Source organism: Lathamus discolor, chromosome 1, assembly GCF_037157495.1.
Source record: "Lathamus discolor isolate bLatDis1 chromosome 1, bLatDis1.hap1, whole genome shotgun sequence".
Classification (NCBI taxonomy): domain Eukaryota; kingdom Metazoa; phylum Chordata; class Aves; order Psittaciformes; family Psittacidae; genus Lathamus; species Lathamus discolor.
Genome location: NC_088884.1, coordinates 122,729,024 through 122,756,831, shown reverse-complemented (window position 1 = coordinate 122,756,831; position 27,808 = coordinate 122,729,024). Strand labels below are relative to the sequence as shown.

Genomic DNA, 27,808 nt, shown 5'->3' with positions numbered 1-27,808 from the left:
AAGCATTCTTTCTAGGTGATGAATTTTCCAACTGTTTTTCAAGAAATGTGTATGTCAGCTCTACAGAGCTTTACACGCAAATACATTATGCATAATTTTGCTGTTTTCTAGAAATTGTGGCAGTAACAGAATTCTGTGAAATTCCTTTATGAATACATGTGTAGAAATACTATTAAGCTGCCATTTAGCTTCGGTTGGACATTCAAAAAATGATGCAGATTAAATGCTGTATAAAATAATGGGTATGTTTAAGGGCACAATTAACAGCAAGATTGTGCTAACCAGCATGACTGAAAGTATACTGATGTCCAAATTCTTCAGAAATTGCTGTAGCAATTTATGGCTTAAACTGCATTAAAAGACGTGCATACCCATTCCTATTCTTTTTTTTTTTTTTATTTGGTTGTTTAGCTTTTTTCCTAGACTGTAGTACTATGCTACTGCATCTGCACACAAGACAGTAAAATAATAAGTTCTGCCATGACTTAAAATGTATGTAAGCATTATATGAATGTTAATTACAATTCAGTAACAGAAAGACAACAATACAGTTATAATTCAGTTATACCTGTAAGGATAAATGTATAGTCTAAAGATACAACTGGTTTATGGAAAATTAAGCAAGTTACTTGCATCATTCCAGTAATTTTAAACTAATTAGTCAGGTCGCACAGATCTTAATTTCTTTGCCATTTTTCAAACTGTTATAAATTGAAAGATCAGCTGGCAGCCCTTAAGCACAGAGAAAAAAATATTCTGCATTATAATTTCAGTCATTTAACTAAACTGTTTATGATAAAATAACCTGTGAAAATTTAGTTACAAAGGAATTGCAATTTCAAAAGGACTTCTGATGAAATGTATATTTTCATTGCAATTAGTAATTTAGAGTTGCCAAGCATAAACAGGGTTTGTTGAACTGCAATACCTTTCAAGTCCATATGATGCAAAAAAAGTTGAGTAGCTGAAAATTCTTATTCCTACATCAGTGCTTATTTCTCTAGTTATAAAACATCTGTGACTCTCATTTCATAAATTACTTGGAATCACTTAAGAAAGCATTATGTATAACAAACTACTTAGCTTTATTAATTTGTATATAAATCAGCCTTCCTTTTGGTAATTACACGTGTAACAAATATTATAACAGGATTTTAATTTTCATTAATTTGAAAAGTTTCTGTACATCAGTAGCTAAAACACTGAAACAGTTTACAGTGACTTGGTAGATGTGCTGACCACAGTTTGTAGTTTAACTTTGCCATTTTCCAATGGGAAGAAATGCAAGAGCTGAACCAGAGGTGTGACAGTGAATCCATACAGATGTTCTTATAGACAGTGCCCTCTTGAATAAAAGTTGAAAATGATCTTCATGCTTTTCTATAATTAATTCTGTATCTTGTATTTCTGAAAGGCTTAAAGATTATCTGTTACTACAGCCCTACATTAATTCACATGTAGTAGTACTAGTGGGTTTTATCAATATTTAATATTATCCAAGAAAAAAAATAGCATTTTTTCCATGCTTATAATAAGGGCAATTTGTCATTAGACAGAAGTTATATCAAGTAATACAAAAAAGCAGGACAGTTGGGTATCTGACTGGAATTTTTCTTTCTGTTGAAAGCTAAATGCTGTCTCATTCATAAAGATATATATGTGTTTTTTTTATAAGATTGATTTTCCATGATGAAAGAGATAGGACTGTTTGTATTTTTGCTTTAGTCTGCTTTTACATATTTGTTAGGAAAAAAACCCAAAAAACAAAACCAAACCAATTTTATAGTGAACTATTTCTATGAAGAATGCCAGACTTATGAAATTAAAACTACCTTACTATGGTTTAGCAGCACAACTATTCTTTTTTTGTTCTTCTTGTTAAGGCTTATATTTCTTACAAAATATCTTTAGTTTAAGCACAGAACTAGAAAACCTTTTTGGCAGTCATGCTGCTTGAGTCATCTCACTACTGCATCATATTCTGTGAAAGAAATTACTTTTATACTTATTTGAATGGACTTCTCTGGTTTACTAGGTAATTTTTAATAAGTAGAAAGACATAGATGTAGAAAAGATTTTAACGAGACTGTTTATGTGGAGTATTGCTTTTATAATCTTTTAAAAAGTTATATTCTCATATTCTATGTCAAGAGGAAGATTTTTGATATGTCACTTGCCCATCTATTTTTTCTTGTCATACAGCAATATTCTAACAAAAATCTGGAAAAAACATTTTGCCTTTTCATTTTTTCATTTTAATACAGATTAGCTTTTAGGTATGTTTTTGTTTTGGGTTTGTTTTTTTTTGTTTTTTTTTTTTAATTGGAGATATTTTGGGTGAACTTCTTCAGAAAAAAACCCGCAACTTAGCTGACTATATGGAGCAGATAAGATCAATCCTGCTCTGCAAAAAAGAGGTGTGTGCACAGTGCATTTTGCTCTGCTTGCCTTGACAGCCTTTAATTTAAGCACTTTAACTGCTTGCCTTTGACTTAAAATGGCAGAATTAAGTCATTAAAGTTCAAGCCTATTTGAGATTATTACTTTCTTGTAACAAGGTCTGGAGGCAACCAGTATTGCTTCACTATGTATATGCCTACTCTTTGTAAAGATGTTATTTTTAGGACTCCTTTTTACTGTCTCTAAAACATTGTTTTCAGATATTGCATGTCTTTTGGCATGACATTTATATTTTGTAGGGTTTGGTTGTGGGGTTATTTACTTTTGGTGGTTTTTTTTTTTGGGGGGGGGGTGTTGCTTTTTTTTGCTTTTGTTTTTCTTTCAGAAATCCACCAGATATTGGTGTCAACGTCTGTTAGCTGAGTTAAGTGTCTTTGAGAGCTATACTCATGTGTACAAGTATGCAGTGTTTTGCTATTTTCTTTCTGATGGGTGTGTAAAGATCATAGCCTGCCTTAATAACCCTTACATTGTTACATTGCATATGTTTATCTTCCACAAAGATGGAACATACAGGACATCGAAAGTATTAGTTTCTTGCTACTTTTGTCAAAGAAACTGAACTAGAAATTCTGTATATAAAAATTGTTATAATATTGTTCTACATAATTTTTTTCCTAAAGAGTCCACTGATTAACAGTTTAGATTAACTTCCTCTGCCCCCCATCACTGCTCACCTTCCTGGATTTACTAATGCCAACAATGCTGTCACACTGTGTTCCTGTACTGGATCTGTCTGGGATTATTTTTTTTCATAGCAGCTCACATACTGCCATGTTGTACATTGGTGACCAAGCCAATGCTGGGTTAGCTATTGCTGAACAGCACTAGCACAGTATCAAGGCCTTTTCTTCTCCCGATGTGTTCCCCTCAAAGCAGGAAGTTGGAAGGTGACACAGCTGGCACAGCTGACCTGAAATAACCAAAGGGATATCGCGCACCATAGGATGTTCTGCTCAGCAATAACTGCTGTGGGAAAGGAGTAGGAAGGTGGCACACTGGTGGTTAAGGCATGGCCCTGTTACATGTGATCATTTCCAGGAGGCAGCTGTGTATCTGCCTGCTGATGGAAATCAATGAATAAATTCCTTACTGAAGTCTTTCTGAATTCCGGGGGGGGGGGGGGGGGGGGGGCGCAGTTGAGCAGGTGACTGATTGGGCACTTAGTTTTCCTCAAGCAGTAATGATGCTGCGCTTCAACGACATGGCATAAATGCTGCTCAGTCTATGTTACTTTTTCTAGTAGAGATCCCTGGGGAAGGTAAGCAGAAAGCCATCACAGCTCTTCTCTGCAGGGAGGACTTCGAAGTGAAAGAACCCAACAAAACAGCGTTGATTCAGTGTCTAACATGGGAACTGTATAATGTCTGGATTGTGGTATGCTAGTTTGTACCATGGATAATTGAATGACATTTTTCATGCTGGCTACTTCACCAGGAAATAAGTTCAATTTTTTGTTTATAATGTTGTTTCATATAGGAGCATATTTAACCCCAGAGAAAGCCACATACGTCTGCTTATTGAGATCAAAACCTAATAACCTAATTTTTAACTAAGTAAAAGGGAAATTTCAGTCAATAATTTAACTGAGAGTTTTGCTTATTTTGATCACTGTGGCTAGAACTCATCAGCTTGGGTTTTAAATGACAAGTGAGCAGTACTGAGGTTGTTTTGTCTGTCTGAGAACTAAGCTCGCCCTTTGTGATTTTCAGCAAGCTATATTTCAAATAAGCATTAAAAGTGTGAAAGGTTGTTCAAACTATGACCTTTTCAGAACTGCTGTCACTGTGATGCACGCTTCCTGCTCTTGGTGACACTGGGTAACACATTTGGCAGAATAGAGGGTTGCCTGCTGCGCTGCAATTGAAAAGCAATCAACCATTTGAATAATGGCCCATGTATCTGTTATAAGGCAAATGTGTCATTTCCCACTTTGTTTGCCACTGGTTTGGTGTTAAAGGAATAATAAACATTTTTTCAGAACACAAAGATAGCATGTGAGAAAGAAAAAGTAAGTGCTAAGTAGAGCAAAGGATTTAATTGAAAGTCATGAGTTGCTGGCTTGAAACTGCTCAAGGATGTCAGTCTATACTGCCATGTAAAGCCAGCAGTGATTTTATTCCAGGTATGTTCAGCTTCTTGTTTCAGACATGTATATATTTTGTATTCTGCTATATGAGGCAAGTAGCTTGTCCTGAACCCGTATCTAATGGCTACAGGTCAGCTATGAAGAGGATGATCAAAGATCACCTCCTAGCAGTGCAGCAGACTTTGGTGTGCTTTCTTGGCTCCCAGGAGCGCGTGAACACCCCTGGCCAGGCCAGTAATGTCTCCTGTAGGAACCGGCAGAGCCCTAGGCCTCTGGGGATGCATGCAAGACCTTGCTGTCTGGGCCAGAGCATTGCCCAGCAGCGCTTCAGTGGTGAAATCGATTTGGGTTCAGGCAGGAATCTGACCATGAGCGTTGCTCTGGAGGAAAGACTGTAGTGGAGCTGCTGTGGCCATTTATTTTGTTCTGAAACCGAAGCAAAGGCTTGATAGCTCTGCGGGTGAGTGAAGAAGTTTATAGAGCCGAGACCCACAGAAGGCCTCCTAAATAGGGGGAGGAGCGAGCTAGGCAGCTGCTGAGATGCCCGCTGTGGCTGCGCGGAGTGGCCGCGGGTACCGCGAACGGGAGGAGCCCGCGGGGCGCTGTCGGCAGGCAGGGTGAGCGGCGGCTGAGGGCTGTGGTACAAGGTCCTGCCTGATGAGGAGGTGTTCTTGTGTTGTGTTCTCGTTTCTTCGCCTTTACTCATGCGGTGTTGCTGATCCCTGTCTTCGATTAGATTCAAGCAGAGGAGGTGTGATTTGATCTTTTTTTCTGAGGGAGCTAAATTCTGTGAAGTTTGCTCAAGATAGCTGCAAAGTGCTGGTAAAAGGATTCACATGGGCCAAGTTGCTAAGGTGTTCCTGACCAACAGATAGCACTGCTTTGGGAGGTTTCAGCATTTCAGGTTAATAGCTGGGTATGCAGTGCTTAGACATCTCCTTGGTATTACAGGGGGTTTCTTTTGCTTGCTGTGGTTATCCCTTTAGGAGTGTGTCACTTTCTCATTTTTTCTCCCTAATTTACCTTTACAAGACCATAAGTCATTTTATTTGAATATACAATACAAGCATTCTGTTAAGTGCATTTAGCCTGAATTTTAAGGTAGACTCAGATGAAACGAGCAGTTGTAACATCTGTGTCTATTTCTGTTAGTCCTCACTGATAACTGCTGAGCATACCACATTTCAGTCAAATTCTAAGAAGGTGCACATTTTTGGAGTACTTGAAGTCCCCCTGCAAAGGCAGGGGTCTTTCTGCATGTGGTAGTTGGGTAAGGGAGGACAGGACAGTACAAGACCCAGCCAAAACCTGATTGTATGCACAGGCCAAGTGAACTGTTGTACTCCAGGTTACTTGGCTGATGCTGAAAGAAAGCCATGGGAGATGAAACTAACGACCAGCCATATGTACTGTTTGCTATCGTTCCTAAGGTGGAAGCAGGGCTGCGAGGTGGAAGATGGAAGTGGCTGTGGCTGAGAGCAGTATGTTGTAGGTGCTTATCCTGTCCCTGCACCAGTGTGATACTTGCTCTAGTTTCTGTTTTTTCTTCACTCTCCCATCTTTGAACTACTGGAGCTGCTGATACAACCTTCTGTTTTAGCTCTGACTAAGAAAGTTAGAGGAGATCCAAATTGCTTCTTTCAGTGACAGCTAGGGCTAGCAGAGTTATGGCAGAGAGTACATGAGAAGGAATTGCTTGACAGAGCTGCTAAGAGGAGCTCTTGCTGGTGTGGAAGTGGGAAAGCTCGCTCTTGTTTTATCTTCTTCAGAGCAAGTTTGCAATTCTGCTCTTGAAAGCCTCCTGTGAGGAAGAACACTGTGTTAACAAAAGCTTCTTTTTGTCCCTTGTTTGTTTTTTTTTTTTTTTTTAATTTTTAAGAGGTCTTGCTGTACAACTATTTTACGCATTAAAATCATTAGAAAATATTGATTCGAGTAACTCTTACATTGTTTTATTGCTCTGCAATTATCATCCTGAACTCCGTAACTGTAATCTTACTTTGTGATTTAAAACTGTCCAAGGCGTCAAGAGTCCCTCAGACTTACTCATCTATAATTCTGTGTACTGCTGAAAAATCCTTCACATGATCAGCCTTTTGTGAATACTCTTCCACCTTTATGAATGGGGATCTATTTCAATTGACATTTCTCTATTTTACTCGTAATCACTGTATTCAAATGGTATGACCATGTTTGAATTGCTGCTATAATGATTTTCCTTCTGGTGAAGGACGGTAATTTTAAGTTTTTTATCTTCCATTATGTTTTTTTCTTCATACCTGTCATGACAGGTTTTGCTTCTTTCTTGTGTATAAAATTTAATTAGACAAACAAGTGGAAAGACAAGGGAGACTTCTGAGTTCATCTTGCTTTCAAAAGGCTGTGAGATTGGATTGTTTTTTGAGGCTGAGTCTTTGAAAGTTAAGGTTTCAAAGGTGATTTCTGGGGCTCTGGGGAGGGGGAGTACATTTCCTTCTACTTTTATGAGCTTCATGTTATACTTAGTGATATGAAAGACGATTTAAAATTGTAAAATTTAAATACCGTTAAGGGTAAGTCAGTCACAGACAAAGAAAAGTGAGTAAGCATGAAGCATGCATTTATATTTTTGTCACTTTAAGAGTTAGCAAGAAATACTTACGTTTTTATGTAATTTATAGAAGACATGCGTTAAAATTACTTTGCCTGTAAATGCATGAACATGACCATGAGTGAGATTTCTCTTCACCACCACCACCCTGCCCTTGGTGACCATGTTCCAGGCATGTCTCTTCAGCAAAATGTATGAAATAGAAATGCCTAGTAGTGTCCTAAAGCTTGGCTAACCTGGTTAGAGTTTGGAATACAGATAATGTAGTAGTTTGTTGTAGTTGTCTGTTACAACACAGTTTTAACAACTGACTACTACCAGAGATGTTTCTTGTGGTTTAAAAACAGGGCATGTGTTATGGTAAGCGACTCTAATACCATATTTAGAAAATACACTGGTAAGGAGAGTTCAAAATGCAGAAGCTCTTTAGCTTATTGAAATACGTGCTGTTAATCACTTGGGGAACTTTATTTTTGTGTTATATTGAGCAATTTTTAAATAATGTTTATTTACTTTCAAATAATTCTTTAAATTTAATCCCTTCACCAAAGTATAAAATGTGAAATTACTGGAGCAGCTCATATACTAAGAGTTCTGGGTAATGGCTAACACAGATTTAGTGTCATGTTCAGTCAGGGTAATTACAAGCTATTCTTGCTAGCAATATCAAAATTTGTCAAGGAACTGCTGTTAAAATACTCCAGCTTAAAAAAGAAAAAAAGTCTAGATCTTTAATATGTATGAGCTGAGGTCATGCTCACATGCTCAGTGTTAATGCCCTATCAGTGTTAATGGTAAGTGGTGATCAATCTTCTTTTCTTTTTTTTTTTTCTCCTGTTCTCTCCACTGCTCTTCCTGAGATATTTCTGCTTCATGTGAAATTTAAGGCTACACTGAACACTTAAGACAACATTAGGATTACAGATTATAGTCTTGGTTGGGCCTTTTATAGACAGTATATTGAACAAAAATGCAGCTGTGTAATTGGACTTGTCATTTACCAAACCATTTAAATAAAAAGGGGGTGAGGGAGAATGGGACTGTTGACCTCAGAAGTCAGCGTCAGTTACTTCTACAAAAGATCTAGATGTGTTGTCTAAAAAAATAGTTGCTGCTTTGTTTTAGGTAACACACAGGGCCAGCTGGCCAATGTGGTGATTCATACTCTCATGAATTTCCTGTTTCCATATATAATATTTCTCTAAACAGATTAGTCAAAGGAAAAAGTGTATATTTCTGCGAGCCTTTTGCGTGCTAAAACATGCACTTAATTTCCAAGTGTAAACGATGCAATTATGACCTAAAACTTGCTGGGTGCTGTTGAACTGGCCTTTGGCTGGGAAATGTGTATGAGGAGTCCTAACTGACAGCTTGAAACTGTATTTATTAAAATTTATCTTAAAATAAAAAAAAAAAATAGCTTTCTCCAGTTTTTGAAATTAAAGTCTTGTCCTTTTCTTTGTTCTTTCATTTTACGTCTGTTTAGAGTTTAAATTTCAAAAGACTCTGAAAAAAACCCCTGTGTGACTGCTACTGCTTTGTCTGTTCTAGGCATAATACATTTTTAAATGCTGTTTCTTGAAGTGTAGGTTTTTGTGGTTTTTGCTTTTTGTTGTTTTTTTTTTTTTTTTAACTTAAGGCTATGATAATTTAAATGTTTCCAGGCTCACTTTTAAACTGAACAAAGTTTTTTTTTTTTCTTTTTTTTTTTTTTTTAATAGTACTATAGATCCTCTCAGAATGCACAGGTATTACACCTTCATGGCTGAAAATCCAGAGTTCCTAGCTAATATGGGTACACGGTTTCATATTGTGTTATGGTGCTTGACAAATGCAGTCTTACTTATCATCACATAAGCAATACCTATTGAATTACTGGAAAAAAATAGCATTCATGTGTAGATTATTTATTGTCTTGATTTACTTGTTCTCAGTCTCTTAATATTGAATATGCTGGGCTTCTTATCTACTAAGTTACAGAATTTTATCCACATTTAGGAACCTGAGTGCCTTTTGGACTAGTTTATTTTCTAAATTGAATACTTAGGTAGAAGAACTGCCTTCAGAAAAACTTGGTGTTATTTAATTTTACAACTTGGAAGGGGAGGTGGTGGTCTTCTGACTAGCTGCTGAATCCTAAGCGATTTTTGTCCCTGGAGACTTATGTACACTGGCATTAAAACCAGAAAAAAACTCTAAAACCAAACAAACCCAAACAAGCCATCCACTATCATCCACTATTTTGATGGAGCATCAAAAGTATACCGTCTTCAATAATAATTCCAAGAAGGAACAGTAATAGTGTCGGTCTCCTGCAAGTCACTGAAAGAGTTAAGGAATTTCATAAATGGTTTGCAAGTCACAACCCATATGGGTTTAAAATATGGTTTCTTTGGTAATGACAAGATTCCTGCAGCTTTGTACCTAAATAGAAAGATTACGGATGTTGTTGTATCGTTGTACTTGGGTCAAATGTTCTGCATTTTTTTCAACTCCGACAACAGAATGCTAGTGCTTTTTATCCATGGCAAATAAGTCAGTGCCGCTTAGTAATGCTACTCTAAACATCTGGTATCTCCTCTGTTTCACTGACTTACCCCTCTGTAAATTAGAAGTCTTGTTGTTCCAATATTTCATTATTAATTCCTGAGAAGTGTAAAGAGGAAATGTAAGTATCTGGGGGGAAAACTTCCCTCAGTAATACTTAAAATAGCTCTTTGCAGTTGTTTCTTTATTATGCAATTGCAGTGCTATATCACTTACTCAGATGAAAGAAAAAAAAAATAATCCAAGATGACTGCTTCTGCCCCATACCTTTTGCTAATTTGGTTTGGTCCTCTAAAGGAAAGTTAGATTTTTTTGATTTAACTAATGAAAATCAATCCATGCTATTACATATAACCTTGTTTTCTGTTGATAGTCTTAAAATCTCTAGATTTGTGTCAGTAGCCTATTAAAAAAAGTTTTGCTTATGTCCAAATGCATTTTTTTTTTCTCAGTGTTGCTATTTAATATTTATTGGTTTGCTTACATATTCAGAATTGGGTGTGCTTTTACTTCAAACTGATATTAAAGTTTTATGTTTATGAACGTTTTGTCATCTCATTTGAAATGGCACAGGTTTGTTTTTTTTTTTCTGAGTAATCTGGTAATCACTAGTTTGTGGACTTTTTAAGAAAAAAACATTTTTAACTTTTTTATTAAATATGATTAAGGAATACTTGAAGTGATGCCTAGCTGCTCCTTTTCATCAAATACATTAGAAGTTCTGCAAGTTCCTAAATTAAAAATGGCACAAAACAGTGCTTGTTGAACATACTGAAGGCATTAAAAGTAACTGAAATTAGGCAAAGAGTCTGAAGAAAGAATCTTCTCTCTATTGAAGCCAGTTCAAATTTTACTGTAGACTTCAATTGAAGGGAATTACATATGCAGTGATACATGCAAATATATGTATTGTTTTTGAATAATTAATGGTTTAAAATGGAGATATTTATAAAACACTTCATAACAAAGTAATATAGTTTTTCATTATGGCAAAAATCTTGCTTGTTTATTGATGTATATGATTGGGATATGTTGATGTATTGATATTTTAAATATCAATATATATTATGCAAATCATTCTCATCATTCTTCCTCATCTGAAAGTAGCTGTTTTGCATTCGGGCATCAGATTCTATTATAGTACTAATATGGGAGTCCCAAGTGAAGTTTTAAATTGGTTTCTGCTTTCACAGCGATATACAGCACAATGCATTGTTGAGTCACCACACAGCTCTCAGTAATTCAGAGCAGTTGTCAGATTGAGATCATTATCTTGGAATTCAGAAAGCAGAAATAATGATGATTTATGGGCTTTGGCCTCAAACTGCAACAGTTGTGTAACTTCAGAGAAGTCCTGAAATTGTGTAATGACCTGTGCTATAAAGTACTCTTGGACATTGAGAGACTTAATTTGAGGTTAGTGGTAGTAGAAGGAAATTGGATTTACATTCATTTCTGTCAGTTAATGTCTGTTGCTTGTATATCATGGTGATATATTGGTACAAGGAGTGGTATTTAAAAAAACCCATTTCAAGTCAGTTTGGTGCATAAGCAGTTAAACCCCACCATCAGCCTGGTCTGTACTCTTTCATGTGCATAAAAATGATGGTAGTGTAGTTAACATCAGGTATACAACATCTGAGGTGAGTCTGTAGTCCTTTCAACCTTGTGCTCAAATTGTTATAAATAATATACTGAAAGCATTTGTCATATTAGAGACAAATGTCATGGTCTTGTGCCTTCTGTAGTGTGTTTATCTATAGAAAATTTATGCTGTATGAGAAAGCAAAGAATGGAAGCACTGTTTTCTAAGGTCTAACAGACCTGTAGGCTTAAGAAAAAGTGAGAATTTACTTCTGCCATTGAAGCCAAAACCAAATTCTCAGTGGTTAGAAGCAGTATGTGTCAAGCTATGGTACTGACACATTAGCTCTTCAAGAAATGAATGTAATACTACCAAATTATGTGTTACCATTTGTTCATGCTGTTTTTTTGCAGGGTAGCCATGTGTCATGCAGCTAGGCTGTGAGAAGTATTGCAAGGAATTAGAATGCTAGGTGTACATACTATTTGGGGTTCAAGTTCTTCTTTTTTCTGGAAGTTAGAAGTGTACAGCAAGAGAATAAAGTGAAGTAACTATGAAGGGCACTGTCAATTCCCACATTTGAAGGCATGATACTTATTTTAGGACACAGTTATGATATTGGAGCACTTACGTAATTGAAGTTTTGGTAATTGCAATTGAGATTCTGTTGTGGGTTTTATGATGGTGTGGTGTTTGATGTTTTGGTGTGGTTTTCAGGTGTTTTGGTTTGGTTTTTTTTCACGTCATACCCTTTCCCTCAACAAGAATTTACTGTATAATTAGTTCAGTGTCAGCCAAGATGTAAACTAAGGATATACCATGGAAATACTGCTGTTCACTTCCCCTTTCACCTAAAGGTCTGCTACTGACCTCAGCACTTATTTTATATGGTGGCAGCAGCAGAGAGAGGATATAAAGTGAATAAATGGCTTTAGTAGCCTAATGTAGATGATCTGTTTCCATGTTCTAGGAGCAGAAAGAGCTGGGATTTGCTTCCAGCAGAAGCTCCTTTACCTCTACTGTAGTTCTCTTAAATCTCTGCTTGTTATCCAAATCGCACTTGTCTCATTGAAACACGAGAGGCTCGTTTGACTCCTAGCCAACATTCACTTGATATGCCAGTCCTGCTCTTCCACCATGCTCTGTGCCCTGAAATGTCATTGTCTTGCCACCCACAGAGGTTTGGTTTTGTTTGTTGTTTTTTTGTTGGTTTTCTTTTTTCACTTCTTCCTTCTCCATGTTGGTTAAGAGCCTTGGCCCAGCTCTAGTTAGTCTTGTGTATCAATCTAAGTGTGTGAGTGCCTGTCAGAAATCAAGGAGCATCTGGAGGGCACTCTTAGTCATATGGATTAGTTTTAGGTACTCCTGTGGGGAGACAAGAGTTGAACTCAATCATCCTTAGTGGTCCCTTCCAACTGAGGGTATTCTGTGACCTAAATTCTGGAGGATGCACTGTTCTATTACATGCAGTAGCATAGCAGTCCTAAAGTGACAAGCTTCAATATGCATTTAGAAAGACATGATTTACTGTTTGTTTTTTTTTTAATGAAAAGTAAATCTTGTTACGAGATGTTGCTCTTAATTACAGTTAATTTAAGACATGAAAATGATCAGCAGTGTACCCAGTCATGTTAACTAGATTAAATCTGTTTCTTTTCAAACTGACCTATCTTAAGCATTAGTCAAGGATGTAACAGGATATATTCTCACTTCATTTACATTATACAATGCTATTTGTATCTTGCATGCAGTTAAACAAAATGCATCTAATATATCAATTTTTTTTGTCTTTTTTTTTTTTTTTTTAGGGCTTATGGGTCAAGATGGCCATTTTGGATCATGTGAGAACAAGTACTGCGGCTTGGGTAGGCACTGCGTTGTGAACGGGGAGACAGGCCAAGCCGAGTGTGTGTGCATGGAGCACTGCAAACCACATTACAAGCCTGTGTGCGGTTCTGATGGAGAATTCTATGAAAACCATTGCGAAGTGCACAGAGCTGCTTGTCTGAAAAAGCAAAAGGTCACCATTGTACACAATGAAGATTGCTTCTTCAAAGGTAAGCACAGCTGAACAATACCTGGAATATTGCTATCAGTATGTGTTTTCAAGCAGCTCAGTTAAAGCTCTGTAGAGGCTGCACTGAGTGTACAGTGAATAAATGACTCGGTAAACACAGTAAGTATCTTTCTCCAGAGATATCTTATGGATTTTATTTTTTTTTTTTCCTTTTTTATCTGTACTCAGTGCTCTGGGCAATCACCCCTTTTTAACCTGAACAATCCAGTTGTCTCTTGGAAATTAATCCACAGCAGCTTGTCTTAAAAATGTGGCTCTGTTGACCTCATTCATCTGAATGTACTTACAGCCCCAGAGCCCGAAGGATATTAATCTCTGTTACATGAAAAACGGATTCAGATTTCAGAGGGGTTTTATAAGGCTGCAGGACCTGTGCTTGTATTTGTCACTGAAGTTGGTATACCAGCAGTTTGTTCATGGCTAAATGGGTCTTCCTTGCTTTGAATTTGGACAATGAAGAGTTTACTTGGGTGTTTACCAAAGCATGCAAATTTAGCTACTTTTTAATCTTCTGAATGCTGAGAGATGCTAACCTGAATGCTGGGAGATACACCTTCTGTTAAGCATGTTATTGACTAAAGATGTCAACAATTGCTGCTTGCTCTTATTTCATGTCCTTTGAGCACACCTTGCAGGTTTCTGGAACTCTGCCAATACGCACCCTGATTAAGCATGTTTGAATACTTGGACAGATTTGTAGCATGTTTGTACTGGTTAAAAGTGGCAGATGGCTTTGGGGGCGTTGGTGGTGAGGAAATGTTTTTTAAATAAGGGCATTTTTGATGAGTCTACCTAGGGGTTGAATTAATTCATAGTCTTTTTAGACTGTTCTATTTTTGTTGACATTATGTTGTATGTATAGTTGCATTCTCAGTCATAGCAACTAATAGCTACTACCACCACAGAAAGAAGTCTAGCGAGATATTTCCATTAAATGAATTAACTTTTGTAGGGAATACTGATTTAAATTACAATAATCCACTTACAATTTGAAAATTCATATTAAAATTTATTCTTGTATAAGGTTGTTCAGATGGAACTGATTAAAAAAAAAACCCGTCAAAGTTGAATTTTTCACTACATTTATGGTTGAGAAATCGTCCTTTAGATGAAAATTTGGTGGTCTTTTAATCAAATCCAAATATCCCAGGTCATGTACAAATGCAAGTATCTTTATTATTATGAAGGGTTTTGTAGTAAAACAATGGAATACAGGGGGTTGGGGGAGGCACATGGAACCCACCAGAAAAAAAGCCAACTGTAGTCAAGAACTCAAGAAAAAAATATAATGTATGCACAACAGGGCTTTATGTAATTTTTTCTTGCTGAGTAAATGGGGTGACTGCCAAAGTGAAGTGTCTTTCCTCCTTTGCCTACTTCAATTGACATGTGAAGCTCAGCAACTTTGAAAAATATTAAGGGACAGCAATTCATAGATTAGAGAGAGGGGATGGAAATCTTGTAAAGGGGAATGCATTTGTAAGTAATAGAGTTTAAATTTCTTCAAAATTGCATATGGACGCTATATAAAATTGATACATGATCACAATATATGGTCTAATAGGTAGTGGAAAATTAAAATTTTATTATAAGAGTATAGTATATGGGGCTTGTGCAACAACAGCAAAATATGACTGCTTCTGTCTTGTGTCTTTACAATCACAGTCTCTTAAAACCACCTTTTTTTGATAATACAGTACTCAGAACAAATGACAGTAACAAGCACTAAAATGTTTAGATTTATGGAGCTGATTTCAATTCTTCGGTGTGCTGTATACAATACAAATAAGCTTTGAGCATGTTTGTGAAAAAACTGTAGTTTTGGGTTTTTTTTTCTGAGGGGGGAAAATGTAGTGAGATCTAATTACTGAAATGGAAAATGAGACAGTATTTTAGCTAGAACCCCATCACTCTCAGGGGTGTCAGAAGGGCATTGCCACATGTCCTCCTTGTTAGCGTAGCTGGCATCCTCCAGCACAAGTGATTGATTTCATGTCAATGAGCTGCTTCTGAGACCAGAAAGATCAAATAAAGATCCTGCATTCAGAAAACAAATATTAAGAACATTTTTTTTTTTAGTCTTTCACAGAATTCTTTGTTAAAGGCTAGTCTGAAATGGGGTGGGGAGGGAGGAGAAAGAGGTTTGTTATCCCTGGAAGATGCTGTTACATGATATGGTAGTCACTGATAACAATGACTATATGATGATTGCAATTAAATGCTGATTTCTGGTGTATTGCTAATCTGGTGGGGTTTTTGGTTGGTTGGTTGGTTTAGTTTTTGGGGGTATTTTTTTTTGTTTGTTGTAAGTTTTATATTTGTCAAGATCATGCTTTGGGTTTTTTGAGTTTCCGATCTTCATACAGGGTGATATTTTTCCTTTTTCTTCTGGGGGAAGGTGGAAGAATATTTCTTCATGCATAAATTTTAGGTTTTAGACATTACGGTGATATTGAGCTGAAACCAGAGAAGCTGAGAAATGCACTTTATTTAAAGAAGTAAGACTACCAGAAAACACTTCAGTATTCTGTGTCTGGAGAATAAAATTTTGTAAGCAGATGTTCCATATACCTGATTAAAATTACAATAGCAGCTAAGTAGCTATAATTATTTAAATAATATGTCTTGGAATAATTTCTAGTTTATCTCAAACATCATGAGGTCTACTTAATGATTTGAAAATTGCCCTTTTAAACACTTACTTGATGAGTGGAGTTAAAGGATCGACTTGCTAAATGGAAGAGATCTTTGGTTTATATGTGACAACTATTAACATCAGTGGGAAAAGTGTGTGTTGCCCAAGTTCAATGTGAAACAACATAGACAAAAAGCATCAACTCCTTCACAAAGAGTAAGGTCTGAAGCATTTGATAAATGTGTTTTGAGGTACTGAAAGCTACCTATGTCAAAGCTGTGCTTTCCTGATAGGCTGTTTTTCTAAGGTGAAGCTTCAGGTTCTTGTTCCATTGTAGGCTGAAAGGTGGTGCAGGTAAGCTTGGAACAGTTAATACACAGATTATTCTTCCTATTCTTGTGACTGACATAGGCACACCCAGATTCATTGTACTCTTTTCTTTTACATTACCACTAGCTGCCTTTATTTCCTCATACTGGCTTAAATAATTTTTCCCAATTGTGTGTGGAACACAGGCATAAAACAGTAAATTAAGTGAAAAGTTTAAATTATCCCTTTCTTTTCCTGATGATTGGGCTATTATGCAAACTGTACGTTTTAGACTTGGAATCAGGATAGTGGCCATCCTAAATTAGGAGTAACTTTTTCTTCACTCTTACTGCATTTTTTCTACAAGTCACTTATTGGTATTTCATGTCTTGCATTGGACACTGAATGATTTTTCGTAGTGGCTTGGTTAGATGTTGGCTTTGGGTTACACAATAAGCTGGCTCAATTTCTTATGGCATAGAGGTAAAATGTATTGTGCAGGGAAGCTAATTAGTTTTAGATCCATGGAAAAGAGGATTATATTGAAAGTGCTTTCTATACTAGTCCTCTGTTTTCCACCTGTGAAGTCCAGTCTCCTGTGACTTGATGTTAGTGAATTTAAGTTCCATCATCCCTTTCAGAGGTGCTCTCAGGCCTTAACAGTCTAAAAATCTTTTCAGATATTTATTCTAAGAATGTAAAGGCCTCTTTAGGAAATACTTTGTCGTCTGAGAAACTTTCTGTGTGAGAATGATCTCAAATTATTTTTTGCACCTACTAGGAGAAGGAAAGAATGGGGAAGTGAACAGCTGGCTGGCTGCTAGCAGCTTGTGGCTTTACTAGTTTTTAATTCCTGAACAGAATACAGAAGAAGATGTCCTGGTTTCAGGAAAAGAGAAAGCAAAGGAAAGGAATGGAGTGATGGTAAAGAGCAAGTATTTCAAGGAGAAAAAAAGGGATAAATAAGTGCCAGGATGGTGAGTTCAGCGGTAGGAAGAAGAGGAAATGTAAATTATGAACTAAAGAAAATACTGCTGACAGAAATCAAATTTCAAAGCTTAGATTATCCATTAGATTGACAGTCTGATCTGGGAAGTCTAATATGTTGATGCCATCTTCTTTTGGCACCACTTTTGGCTTGCTGACTATGTAATTCTCTGGCTAGGTGGCCTCTGCATGCTCTCTGCTTCCAGTGTTGTGGCTATTCTCAAGCCATACACTCTTGCATTTCAGAGCAGCTTATTGTTTAATACGAGAAAAGAAATCCAACCATGTGGCTAACGTTGTGCTTGGTACTTTTGTGTAACCCCTTTCTGGCTGTCACTAGTCATAGCTTTAATAAGCCCCAGAGGGTGGCAATTCAAATGGGCTAGAATTGCTTTACCTGCAGCACTATCTTCATTCTCTGAAGTGGCACTGTGAAATTAATGGGTTTGTGCTGAGTTTAAAGGTCTGGAGGCATTATTATTCTTTGTCTTGTAAAAAGTTCAGTTGGACTCTTCTGTGGGACAGTGTACTTGGTGGTGAATGCCTCATACTGAATGTCAAATAAGCTTCAGATATATTTTCATGTATGTGTTAACTTCAGTTACTTCATTTTTCCTAAATCCAGGCCAGTAAATCTAAATAAGAGACTAAAACTTCTCCATGACAAAATTAATCTTACAATTTTTTTTCACCCTGAGCTTCTTGTACATTTTACATTAAATCTAATTCTGCGCAGTGATACCAAATCATTATTGTGAACTGCAATTTACTAGAAATACTCAGGAATGTAATACATACTTCTATGTACTATGAGCTTTGTAGACTATTTCTGGAATAAACCTTATTTCAAATATAAGCTTATTTACTTATAAGTAATTTCCACGATATCTGTATGATATTAAGATAATTTTAATTCTCTATTTTTATCTCACTTTTCATTTGGTGAAGCTTTTAATTTGTTAAACCGTCTGTGAGCATCAGATTTCTTACTATTACTAAAATCTCAAGGTTTCTTGAGACTGCTATAATACTTGCTTTGCAGTCTGTTCCCAAAAGAGACAGTAGAAACATAGGTAGGAAAGTTTGCTACTGATACAAAGCTTTTTAGGGCAATCTGAATAAAAGCTGGCTATGAACAAATTCAAAAGGGGTATGGGAAGACTGGAAAAAGTTCAGAAGACAGCAGCAGGAGTGATAAGTACTAACTGGCTTAGAAGGGATATGAAGGAGACTTACAGAATCATCAGGGTATGCTGAGGATGTGCATGAGTAAACAGCTTTGTATTCCACTAAAAACGGAAAATTATCAAATAAGTTTTGTTGTTTGTTTTGTACGCAGCAGTTCTCATGAGTAAAAGCAACATAGGATTTAACAAGCAAACCTTGCAAATCCTTGGAGGGAAAGGCTGTAGGCTTTTTCTTTTTAAAGAAGCCTGAAGTGAGTTGAAATTAACTAAATCCTAAATCACAGAAAATATCTAGAACACTGGTTTAGCTTCTTCAGTGACTGCAACAGAATTAGGTTGAAAATTTTTTGGGGGTTTCTTTTGGTTATTTTTGTGTTGCGATTTGTGCCCTAGGTGAGTGTGGTCTTAGACTGGCTCCTAAAATATCAAAACATTCATTTAGAAGCGCTGACATTTACTTAATCTCATTTGGTGTTCAGATGCTTCAAAAGCAAGCATATAAGTCTCTGTTATCAGTTTCACTTGAGGATATATTTAATCTGGTCTTAAATCTTGTACACTCATAATTTAATGTTGATCATTAGGCAGTCTTTCAAAATAAATTTAGGATATGTTAATTACATTCGGGTGCAGTGTTTTCACGACAAAATAATTTTTTCCTGAAGATGTCTTTGCTTTTTTTTTCTCTGGTTTCTTTATTTAAGTCCTTAAAACCATAATTATTAACTCTATGTAAAAACTTGAATTCCTGCAGGTAGCATGCACCCTTAAGGTTGCTGCTAATAAACTCTCAAGCTTCAACTATCACACCAGATGTATATTTAACATAAACTGGATTATTAAAAGAAATATGAAAATTCTTTCAGAACTCTATCACAAGAATAGGAATAAGAAAGATTCTGCTTTATCTTAAAACGTTTGGTAGAGTGTAGAAATTATTTGACTAATGCTAGAAATTCAGCCCACGACCTGCATATGTTCACTTTAGTGCAACACAATTTAATATTAATTTCTTAAGTATGAGTTAATGCAGGGATTGTATATGTTTTTTCCTATTAACATTAGTAATTACACATTGACAAGAGTGTTAAGGCAGGTTTATATTCTGCTTCTTTCAGCACTTTGTTGGAAAGAGATGCTCTATCCAATGGAAAACTGGTTCTTTTTATTGCCCTTGAAAAACATGACCTAAATTTTAGTACTTTTCCTCTCATCTGCTGTCCCCACCTGATCCATTTTCTTAAGTTGCTTTGCTCACAAGATTTGGAAGACTGTCATTTTTCCTCAAACATCTGTGGAAGATTTGTCACAAAATTGCCCACAATTGTCTTAAATAACGCAAACTAACAGATGTAAGGCCCACATGTTTAATATCAGCTACTGAATCTTCAAGAGTAAAGTTGAGTGGAAGATACCTATCAGAACATGCATATCACATGTTTGATTAAAAAACCTAAATGTTCAACATACCCTGCATTTGTTGCTGTTGGTGATGTAGTGCTTTGGAACTGAAGCCAAGAACTCTTCTCTCTTCCTCCCCTTTGAATTAAATCCATACTTGTAAAATGTAGGATGGGGCAATGACAAGCCTCAAACACATTATAGGGGGTTTTCTTGACTGTCTAAAGACATACTGCACATACATCTCATTTAGTAGCTGGAGCAGTCCCAATCTTTGTGTATTAATTTCTTCCAACACTGGAATAAATGTGTTAATAAGCTCTAACCTATTATGTGTTCTGCATTCATATAGTTATGAGGAATTGGTGTTCTCCAGTTAACCGCTGTACAAAACTTCATTAAGTTTAAAATTGCTTCTAGGGGTGTCACTGCTGTTTGTTACCTCACAAAGAAATGGGACTATGGACATCATGGATTTTCACTGATAGAAGAATTGAATTTTAATTTTTTTTCTGCTTCCAGTAACGATGTTGAATTTGCTCAGAGGAGCTGTGTTTATATTGAAAGCTGCATTGTAAAGTCTTATCAAGTCACTGAATCAGACAGTCAGCATTTTAAATGCAGGTGTGATTACCCAGGTTGTCTGTTTTCTTAGTGTATAAGGCAACTCATTGCCTGTTTGTGATAGTATACTTTACTTAGAGACTGTATGAGCTTCAGGAATTTGAATGAAACTACATTTAGTGCTTTATGTTTTGTTGAGGTGTTTTGTGTCTTCGTTTCCTGTCTTATCCCCCTCTCCCCCTTCTCCAAGTAAATTGGAAAGAATGCTAAAAGGTAGAAAGAAGAAATAGTTTTAGTGATACCTTTTTTTTTTCCCTTGGTGTAAAATGGAGATACCGTGTTTGCGTGAGCAGTATCACAAATGTGTACAATCCTACCTATTTGCCAAATATAGTACAGTAGTTCTTCCAAATTGGTATACTTGGATAATATATACTAGAAAAAGAAAGAACCTTGAGACCTCTTTCATGAGGTTTGCATATGTTGGCTCATTCTAGCTCTAATTTAAGCTATTCTTAGACATGGTGATTTTTGTTCATTGAATGAAGTGCCTCGTTCGCTTTCTTTTACCATAACAATTACTGCATAAAGTTCATGTTTTCAGTTCAATTTGCATTTGATTGAATAGTACAACAGTAGTTATTTCTAAGTGTTTATTTATAGAAGCAGATGATGTGCAACTATCTTGTTTTATCATTTCTTCCACACAAGGGACAGTGATGGCAGAGGGACGCTGTGGCATGGGACTGCTATAATGAGAAATTAAATGGATAAGCCAGCAAAGTGCCCTTGTGACAAAGAGGGCTAATAGTATCCTGGGCTACACTAGACAACGCACTGCCAGCAGATCAAGGGAAGTGATCCTTACCATCTACTGATGAGGTCATACCTGCAGTACTGTGATCAGTTCTGGGCTCCCTAGTACAATAGAAGACATAGACATACTGAGAGAGTCCACTGAGGGGCCACAAAAGGACTGGAGCACCCCTTCTATGAGGAAGGGCAAGGATTGTTCAGCCTAGAAAAATGAAAGCTTGGGGGATCTCATCAATGAATACACATACCTGAAGGGAAGGTGCAAAGACGGCTGAGCCAGGCTCCTTTCAGTGGTGCTCAGTGAGGGTACCAGAAGCAATGGACACAAAGAGAAACATAAGAGGGTTTGAATGAAATCAGGAACCACTGAATTTTTTTAATTTTTTTTTTTTTTTTTTTTTTTTTTTTTACCGTGAGGGTGACCAAGCAGAGGTTACCCAGAGAGATTGTGGAGTCTTCCTTCTTGAACATATTCAAAACTGACTGGACATGGTCCTGGGCAGTGAGCTCTAAAGTGGCCCTTGAGCAGAGTGGTTGTACCAGTTGACCTCTGAAGGTCCCTTTCAACCTTAGCTGTTCTGTGATTCTGTAGATCAGTGTCTCCAAAAAAATACCCTTACGTATGTCTTTGGCCTGATTTTGAAGGGGCGGAAAGTAGCATGCAGTGCTTCAATTCAACTGGTAGTTTCCAGTACCACTGTGGGAGAATTGGAGAGAAGAGAGGAAGAGAAACAGAAGTGGAATTCTGGCAAAGTGTGATCAGTGGAGAGGTAGCATCAAAGTTCTACTAGTTCCCTCCTTTTTAATCTGGTAACTTGGGTCTGCTCTTGCAACTAGGACACAGCAAATCACAGGGTAGATTTTCTTTGCTCTCCTCTTGCTAGTTCATGTTGTAAATGAAAGTGTTGACAGGATGCTAAGAGTACAAGGATTGTACAAGTATGGTTCAAGGATTGTACAAGTATGGTTCAAATAATCTCTGCATCCTCAACTTCTGTGCTCATATGGCCTTTAAAAAGGGTCTTTTGGAAAAGACAAAAAGCTACTACACACCTTTTTGTGGCACTCTAAAATAAATATTGTTTTTTTCTGATACTGAGAGTACTAAATGTGATCAAAACTGGAAAAACAGGTCACAGTAGTCCATGATGTAGCCACACAATGACTGTATATACTGTATTAAAACTTATTGCTGCCAATTATAATTAATTATTCTTATCAAATCTGGTTATTTTAAAATATCAAATAGGGTAGTATGGGATAGTGAAAATTGTTACACAATAAGCTAAATTTAAACTGTTTTGTCATGTTTGTAGCAAACAGGAAGTTGTCTTTAGGCAGATGTTTGTTATTTAGAATAATAACTAAGCATTAAGCTAATGCACATTAGTTTGTCTAATGCAAACTTTTAAAATTTTTAATTGAAATAATGTCAGATTTATCAAGTCTTGTGGGAAATTTGATGGAATACATAGTTGGCCTTTAAAAATCATTAGCAATTGGATACATATACAAGGCATTGGCATAACTGGAATTCAGGTTGGCTAGTATATGGTATACCAACTGAAAAAAATACTAGCTTCTTTTACGAACACTGGAGAGACACAAGCATGTAAAAATGATCCTAAATTCACATTTTTTACTCCAATAGCTAATAATTGATGGGGAAATTAAATCTACAGTGGGTAAAAGCTGCCTTTTGCAGTTTGCCTCTCAATCCCTTAAGAGGATAGTAGAAATATTTCTGTGTTCACAGTAAAAAAAAAAAAATAAACTTGGGAAAGTAGTGTTACCTTTTTAAGGTAATTTGCTTGCTTTTAATGTGTAGTGCTTCAGTGGAACTTGAGAAATGGAATATGTTTCAAAGTAACTTAATTACATAGTTGGCAGTACCTAGTTTAGACAGAATTCTATCAATTCCTGTAAATATTGTAGGGTTTTTTTTCATAGTACTTGTAAGCTACTAGAAAATGCAGAATATAAGTGATGCATTGCAAGAGCTGGACACTTACAAAATCAAATTCTTAGTAGATCACTACCTAGATAATTTCAAATTTTTCCCTTTTTTTTTTTTGTCACATCTTGTGACTAAAACACGTTGTGGAATAGAGGTGACTTCTATGTCTATCCATGCTTGTGGTAACAACTATCACATTGTCATTAATTTTCAAAGCTGGGGTATGGGCAAGAGTGAGAAATGACCAGAAAGTATTTAGCTACAAGCATTTTCTAACAGAAGAAGACTTGGGCGGTATACTCTGTTAGTTGCGTCAAACAGGTAAATAACTGAAGTAACGTGATTTTGATAAACATTGTACTGTATATATTCTATTTATTGCCAGGACTTGGAAGTTTTAATATATTAAATACATTACCTTAATTTTTTAAAAAACGTGATAGTCAACACTTAACAGAAAGCAGTGCAAACAAAAGACAATAATTTGAAGCTTGTTGGAGATCTGTAGTAAGTGGAGTGATCCAATGAGAGCATTTTGTTTACTTGATATGGAATTGTTTTTGCCATAAAATACCCCTTTTAACAAAAACTACGGTTAAAATAGAGTGTGTTATTAATTTAAGGGATAGACTTTGTCCTAAGATAAACTAGACCTGGCTGTTATTAAAATTTATATGGGATGACTCAAAGAATCCTCCAGCTGCAGCTGATTTAAAAAGATAATTTCACAAATTCAAAATAGATAATTTTTGCCTCAGTCTAATTTTGTTCTCTCTTTGAGTCTGAACTTCTCCCTTTTGCTGTCATTAAAATCACAGAGCTTCGGTACTTATACTGAAAATTAAAAACTTTAAATAATATAAATTTATTTTATTTTCATGAAGAAACTAGATTGCTTAAAAAAATTACTTGAGATTAGAAGATGTTTTTACTGTCACAGGCCTTGACAAATGTATTCTTCCTGTTACTCAAGCAAGGAATAAATGAAATTTGATAAATTGGGCAATGAAATCTAATTAGAGCCTTTAGTTTTTATCTGGAATGATAATGTGGATTTAATTTAAAATTGTTGAAAGTAAACAGCAGAAATAGAGGAAAACAGATTACAGGAAAAGTAGGTTAAACTATAGCCCAAAGAAATAAGCTAAAGTAAAATTATACAAAATTTCCACTTGCTACAAATGATGTTTTATATTTTTGCATTTACTTGTATTGGCTTTGGGTATGATTAAATGCTGAACTGTATGTTGCCAGGGAAGTTTGCCTCCCTCAGGAGTGGAACAGATGGTGGAATTATTTTTTTTTCCTTTTTTTTTCCTTTCCACCATTTACAGACGAAGACAGCTGAATCTCTAGAAGTAGTGTTTTTGCCACAGAAAACTGCTGATGTTGGCCTTAAAGCAGTAGAGCTCTTAGCTGTATTCTTAAAAGTATTATTACTAAAACTCCCAGTAAACCTGCAGTGTATTGACACTGGTATTAGTAGTGGTTTAATACAGATTTCATATCTGTTTAATAATGTTACTTCTACAGAGTAGAAAAGGTGCTACTGACTAATAAAATTGCAACTTTTCATTTCTTATTAAGCCTTTTTGTCAGGATATTTCACAGTGCAAGGCCAAAGCTATGAATTTAGCATTTCCTAGTCATCGCTTTGACAATTGAAAGAATAACAGAATACTCAGAGAATCTTAACTGAGCTGTTGTTAACATGGAATTTACTTGCGCTTATGATTAATGTCACCTGGAAAATGAGAAAAAAGCACTCCTGGAACCTAGTGAAATGACAAGTCTTGTATATCAGTGAAACAATCTGAAAGTGAGAAAAATGTCACTATGGTGTTAAATACTAATTATGGTCAAGATGTTGTTTCAGTAGTGCTCCTAAATTTAAGACAAATGCTGAATGGATCATTTCTGTGTTATTTTCCTATTCCAGCGTCTCTTTGATAAAGGTCCTTGCCATTCAAATGGAACATAAAGGCCTTTATTGGTCCCTAATGATGCAGACTATAGTTGTACAATTATCATTTCAGAATATGAGCTCTGTGCACTCTAAGGTTTGCTGTCATTTTATCACAACTGCGGAAACATCTTTAAGTGTATTTGCTTAAGCAGATGGTGAATAGCCACACTGGGAATATATCCATCTTTTTTTACTGTATGATGAAGTTTTAAAGCAGGCATTTGAGCAATGGTGGTTGGGAAAACATGCTTTTGTAATAAACCTTGTAGGAAAAAAAAAAAAGCTGGTAAAAGATTTTTCCATAATGCTAATTATATGAAATCTGTGTATGTATGAGATACATCAGGATAAGTGATTTACACTACATGTAAGAATGCTAATGCCTTTTATAATCTTTATGATATTTTTAAGTATTTTTTTTAAAGAAATTGGAAAACGTGTTTCAAATTTTGTATACAAAAATACCCTAGTGCTAAGGGTTACTGTTACTCCCTTGTACTTGGAATGGAGGTTTCTCTGATGCTATCATTTGAATGAGCTTGGGGCCCAATTGAAACCTTCCTACTGAGTCTAATGAAGTAGTACATCGAAGTTGGTCGCTTCATGTATAAGTGGCATATCATAAGCATGAAAGATGAAAGGAGTCCAATACTAGAGGAAATATTGGGTTAAAAGTTTGAAATAAACAAGCCTTTTAAAAAGAAAAAAAGTAGGCTGGGAAAATTAGGGCTGTTCAGACTGGAGAAGAGAAGGCTCCGGGAAGGCCTCATAGCAGCCTTCCAGCACCTAAAGGGGGCCTACTAGGATGCTAGAGAGGGACTCTTCATCAGAGGCTGTAGTGACAGGACAAGAGGAAATGGGTTTAAAGTTAAACAGGGGCAGTTCAGCTTAGATATAATAAAGAAATTATTTACTGGGAGGGTGGTGAGGCACTGGAATGGGTTGCCCATTGCCACATCCCTGGCAGTGTTCAAGACCAGGTTGGATGGAGTCTTTGATGACATAGTCTAGTGTGAGGTATCCCTGCCCATGACAGTGGGGTTAGCACTAGATGGTCTTAACATCCTTTACAACGCTAACCATTCTATGAACTGGAAAAATGCTGTTTTATTGAAACTGTGCTGCTTGTACCAATAATGTGATATTTGTTGTTGTCTTGAGCTGCCCTCTTGTCTTGCTTGCTAATTTTAGTATTCAAGTAGACACTGGAGAAAAACAGTACAGAACAGCAGTAAGGGGGAAATACACTGACGAATGTAGTCTTCCACAGGCCTCATGGTTCAAGCACTAACCTTAAAGGTGAGAAGAAACATTACAAAGCTTTTGTTCCAAACCAGCAAAAATAAGCTGTTACCTGAGGTTTTTCATACAGCTGGTTAATAAACTTCTGTATGGCTGTTCCCAGTGACCTGTTGGTATTCCTTGATCATTTCCAGAGGTATTGGGGTTGTCTAATGTCGGAACAAAATGAACATGCCATCTTCAAAATACTTTTATAGATAGCAAAGTTAATTCTAGGTAGTTCATTGACAACAAGTAGCAGAATGCTGACAGTAAGGATTGTAAAGTAATGTGTCATAGATTGCCTGTGTGCTGAGCTGGGTCTTTTCCTGTCGGTATACCTGAGGAACATCATCCTTAACGGTGCAGGAACCACATCCTTATTTTTGCCCTACTTGCTCAACACATTCCACAGAAAGTAAGGATTAGAGGAAAGGACACAAGTTAGTCAACTTGAATGTTGTCCTGAAATGGTCTCAGGATTTTCCCATAATGTAAATCCAGAAGCAAGGAATAGCTCCTAGCTCCACTCTTCTACTCCCACAGTGAACTGGTGCTGCATTTTGTGTAAACTGTTTACCAGATCATCAACCATCTCTGTAAGGTTGATGATTTGGTAAACACCACAGCTGCTGGTAGTCCCTCATTTATAATGTATATGTTTGCCTGCTTTGCATGTTTTATGAATTGACCTCACAGGTTAACTAATTTTTAAGATATTTTCTTGCATGACCCATTCAAACTGTTAAAAACTTTAAAACTATTCAGCAAATTCTGATGATTTGAAAAAGTGAAGTTAGACATGCTTTACGTATCTCCAGTGTTTGTAGAGAACATCCGCTTGGAGGGGTTACAGCCATGACAGTTGCCTTGATACCCTCTTTGTAACACCAAACTGTACATACATATAGAACTTTAATATCAGTTAAAGTCCCCCACTTCTCTCCAAGAAAATAGAGCTTTATAAAGAAAACCAAATTGTTTCTTCATTTTGTCAGTTGTTTTACTCTATTTACAAATATTAGTGGTGGTGATGCCCGTGGGGCCTAGGTGTGCATCTTAACATTCTTATTTGTCCTTATCCTTATTTTTATCCTTATATCACAAATCTTGGAGCAAATTCTCCTGGAAGGCATGCTAAGGCACATGAAAAACAACAAAGTGGTTGGTGACAGCCAGCATGGCTTCACGAAGGGGAAATCCTGCCTGACCAATTTGGTGGCCTTCTATGATGGAGCTACAGAACTGATGGACAGGGGTAGAGCAGTTGATGTCATCTACCTGGACTTGTGCAAAGTGTTTGACACTGTCCCACAGGACATCCTTCTCTCTAAATTGGAGAGACATCAATTTGATA

General features: G+C 36.4%; 1 protein-coding gene across 1 annotated transcript in view; it reads left to right on the top strand.

Moving 5' to 3' along the window:
* The window catches only part of FSTL5 (follistatin like 5), a 359,720-nt gene that overhangs the window by 118,142 nt on the left and 213,770 nt on the right, over nucleotides 1-27,808 (top strand). The window contains exon 5 of the mRNA XM_065693765.1: nucleotides 13,080-13,328. Coding sequence (XP_065549837.1) covers nucleotides 13,080-13,328 — 249 coding nt within the window. The remainder of the gene's footprint in view (nucleotides 1-13,079; nucleotides 13,329-27,808) is intronic.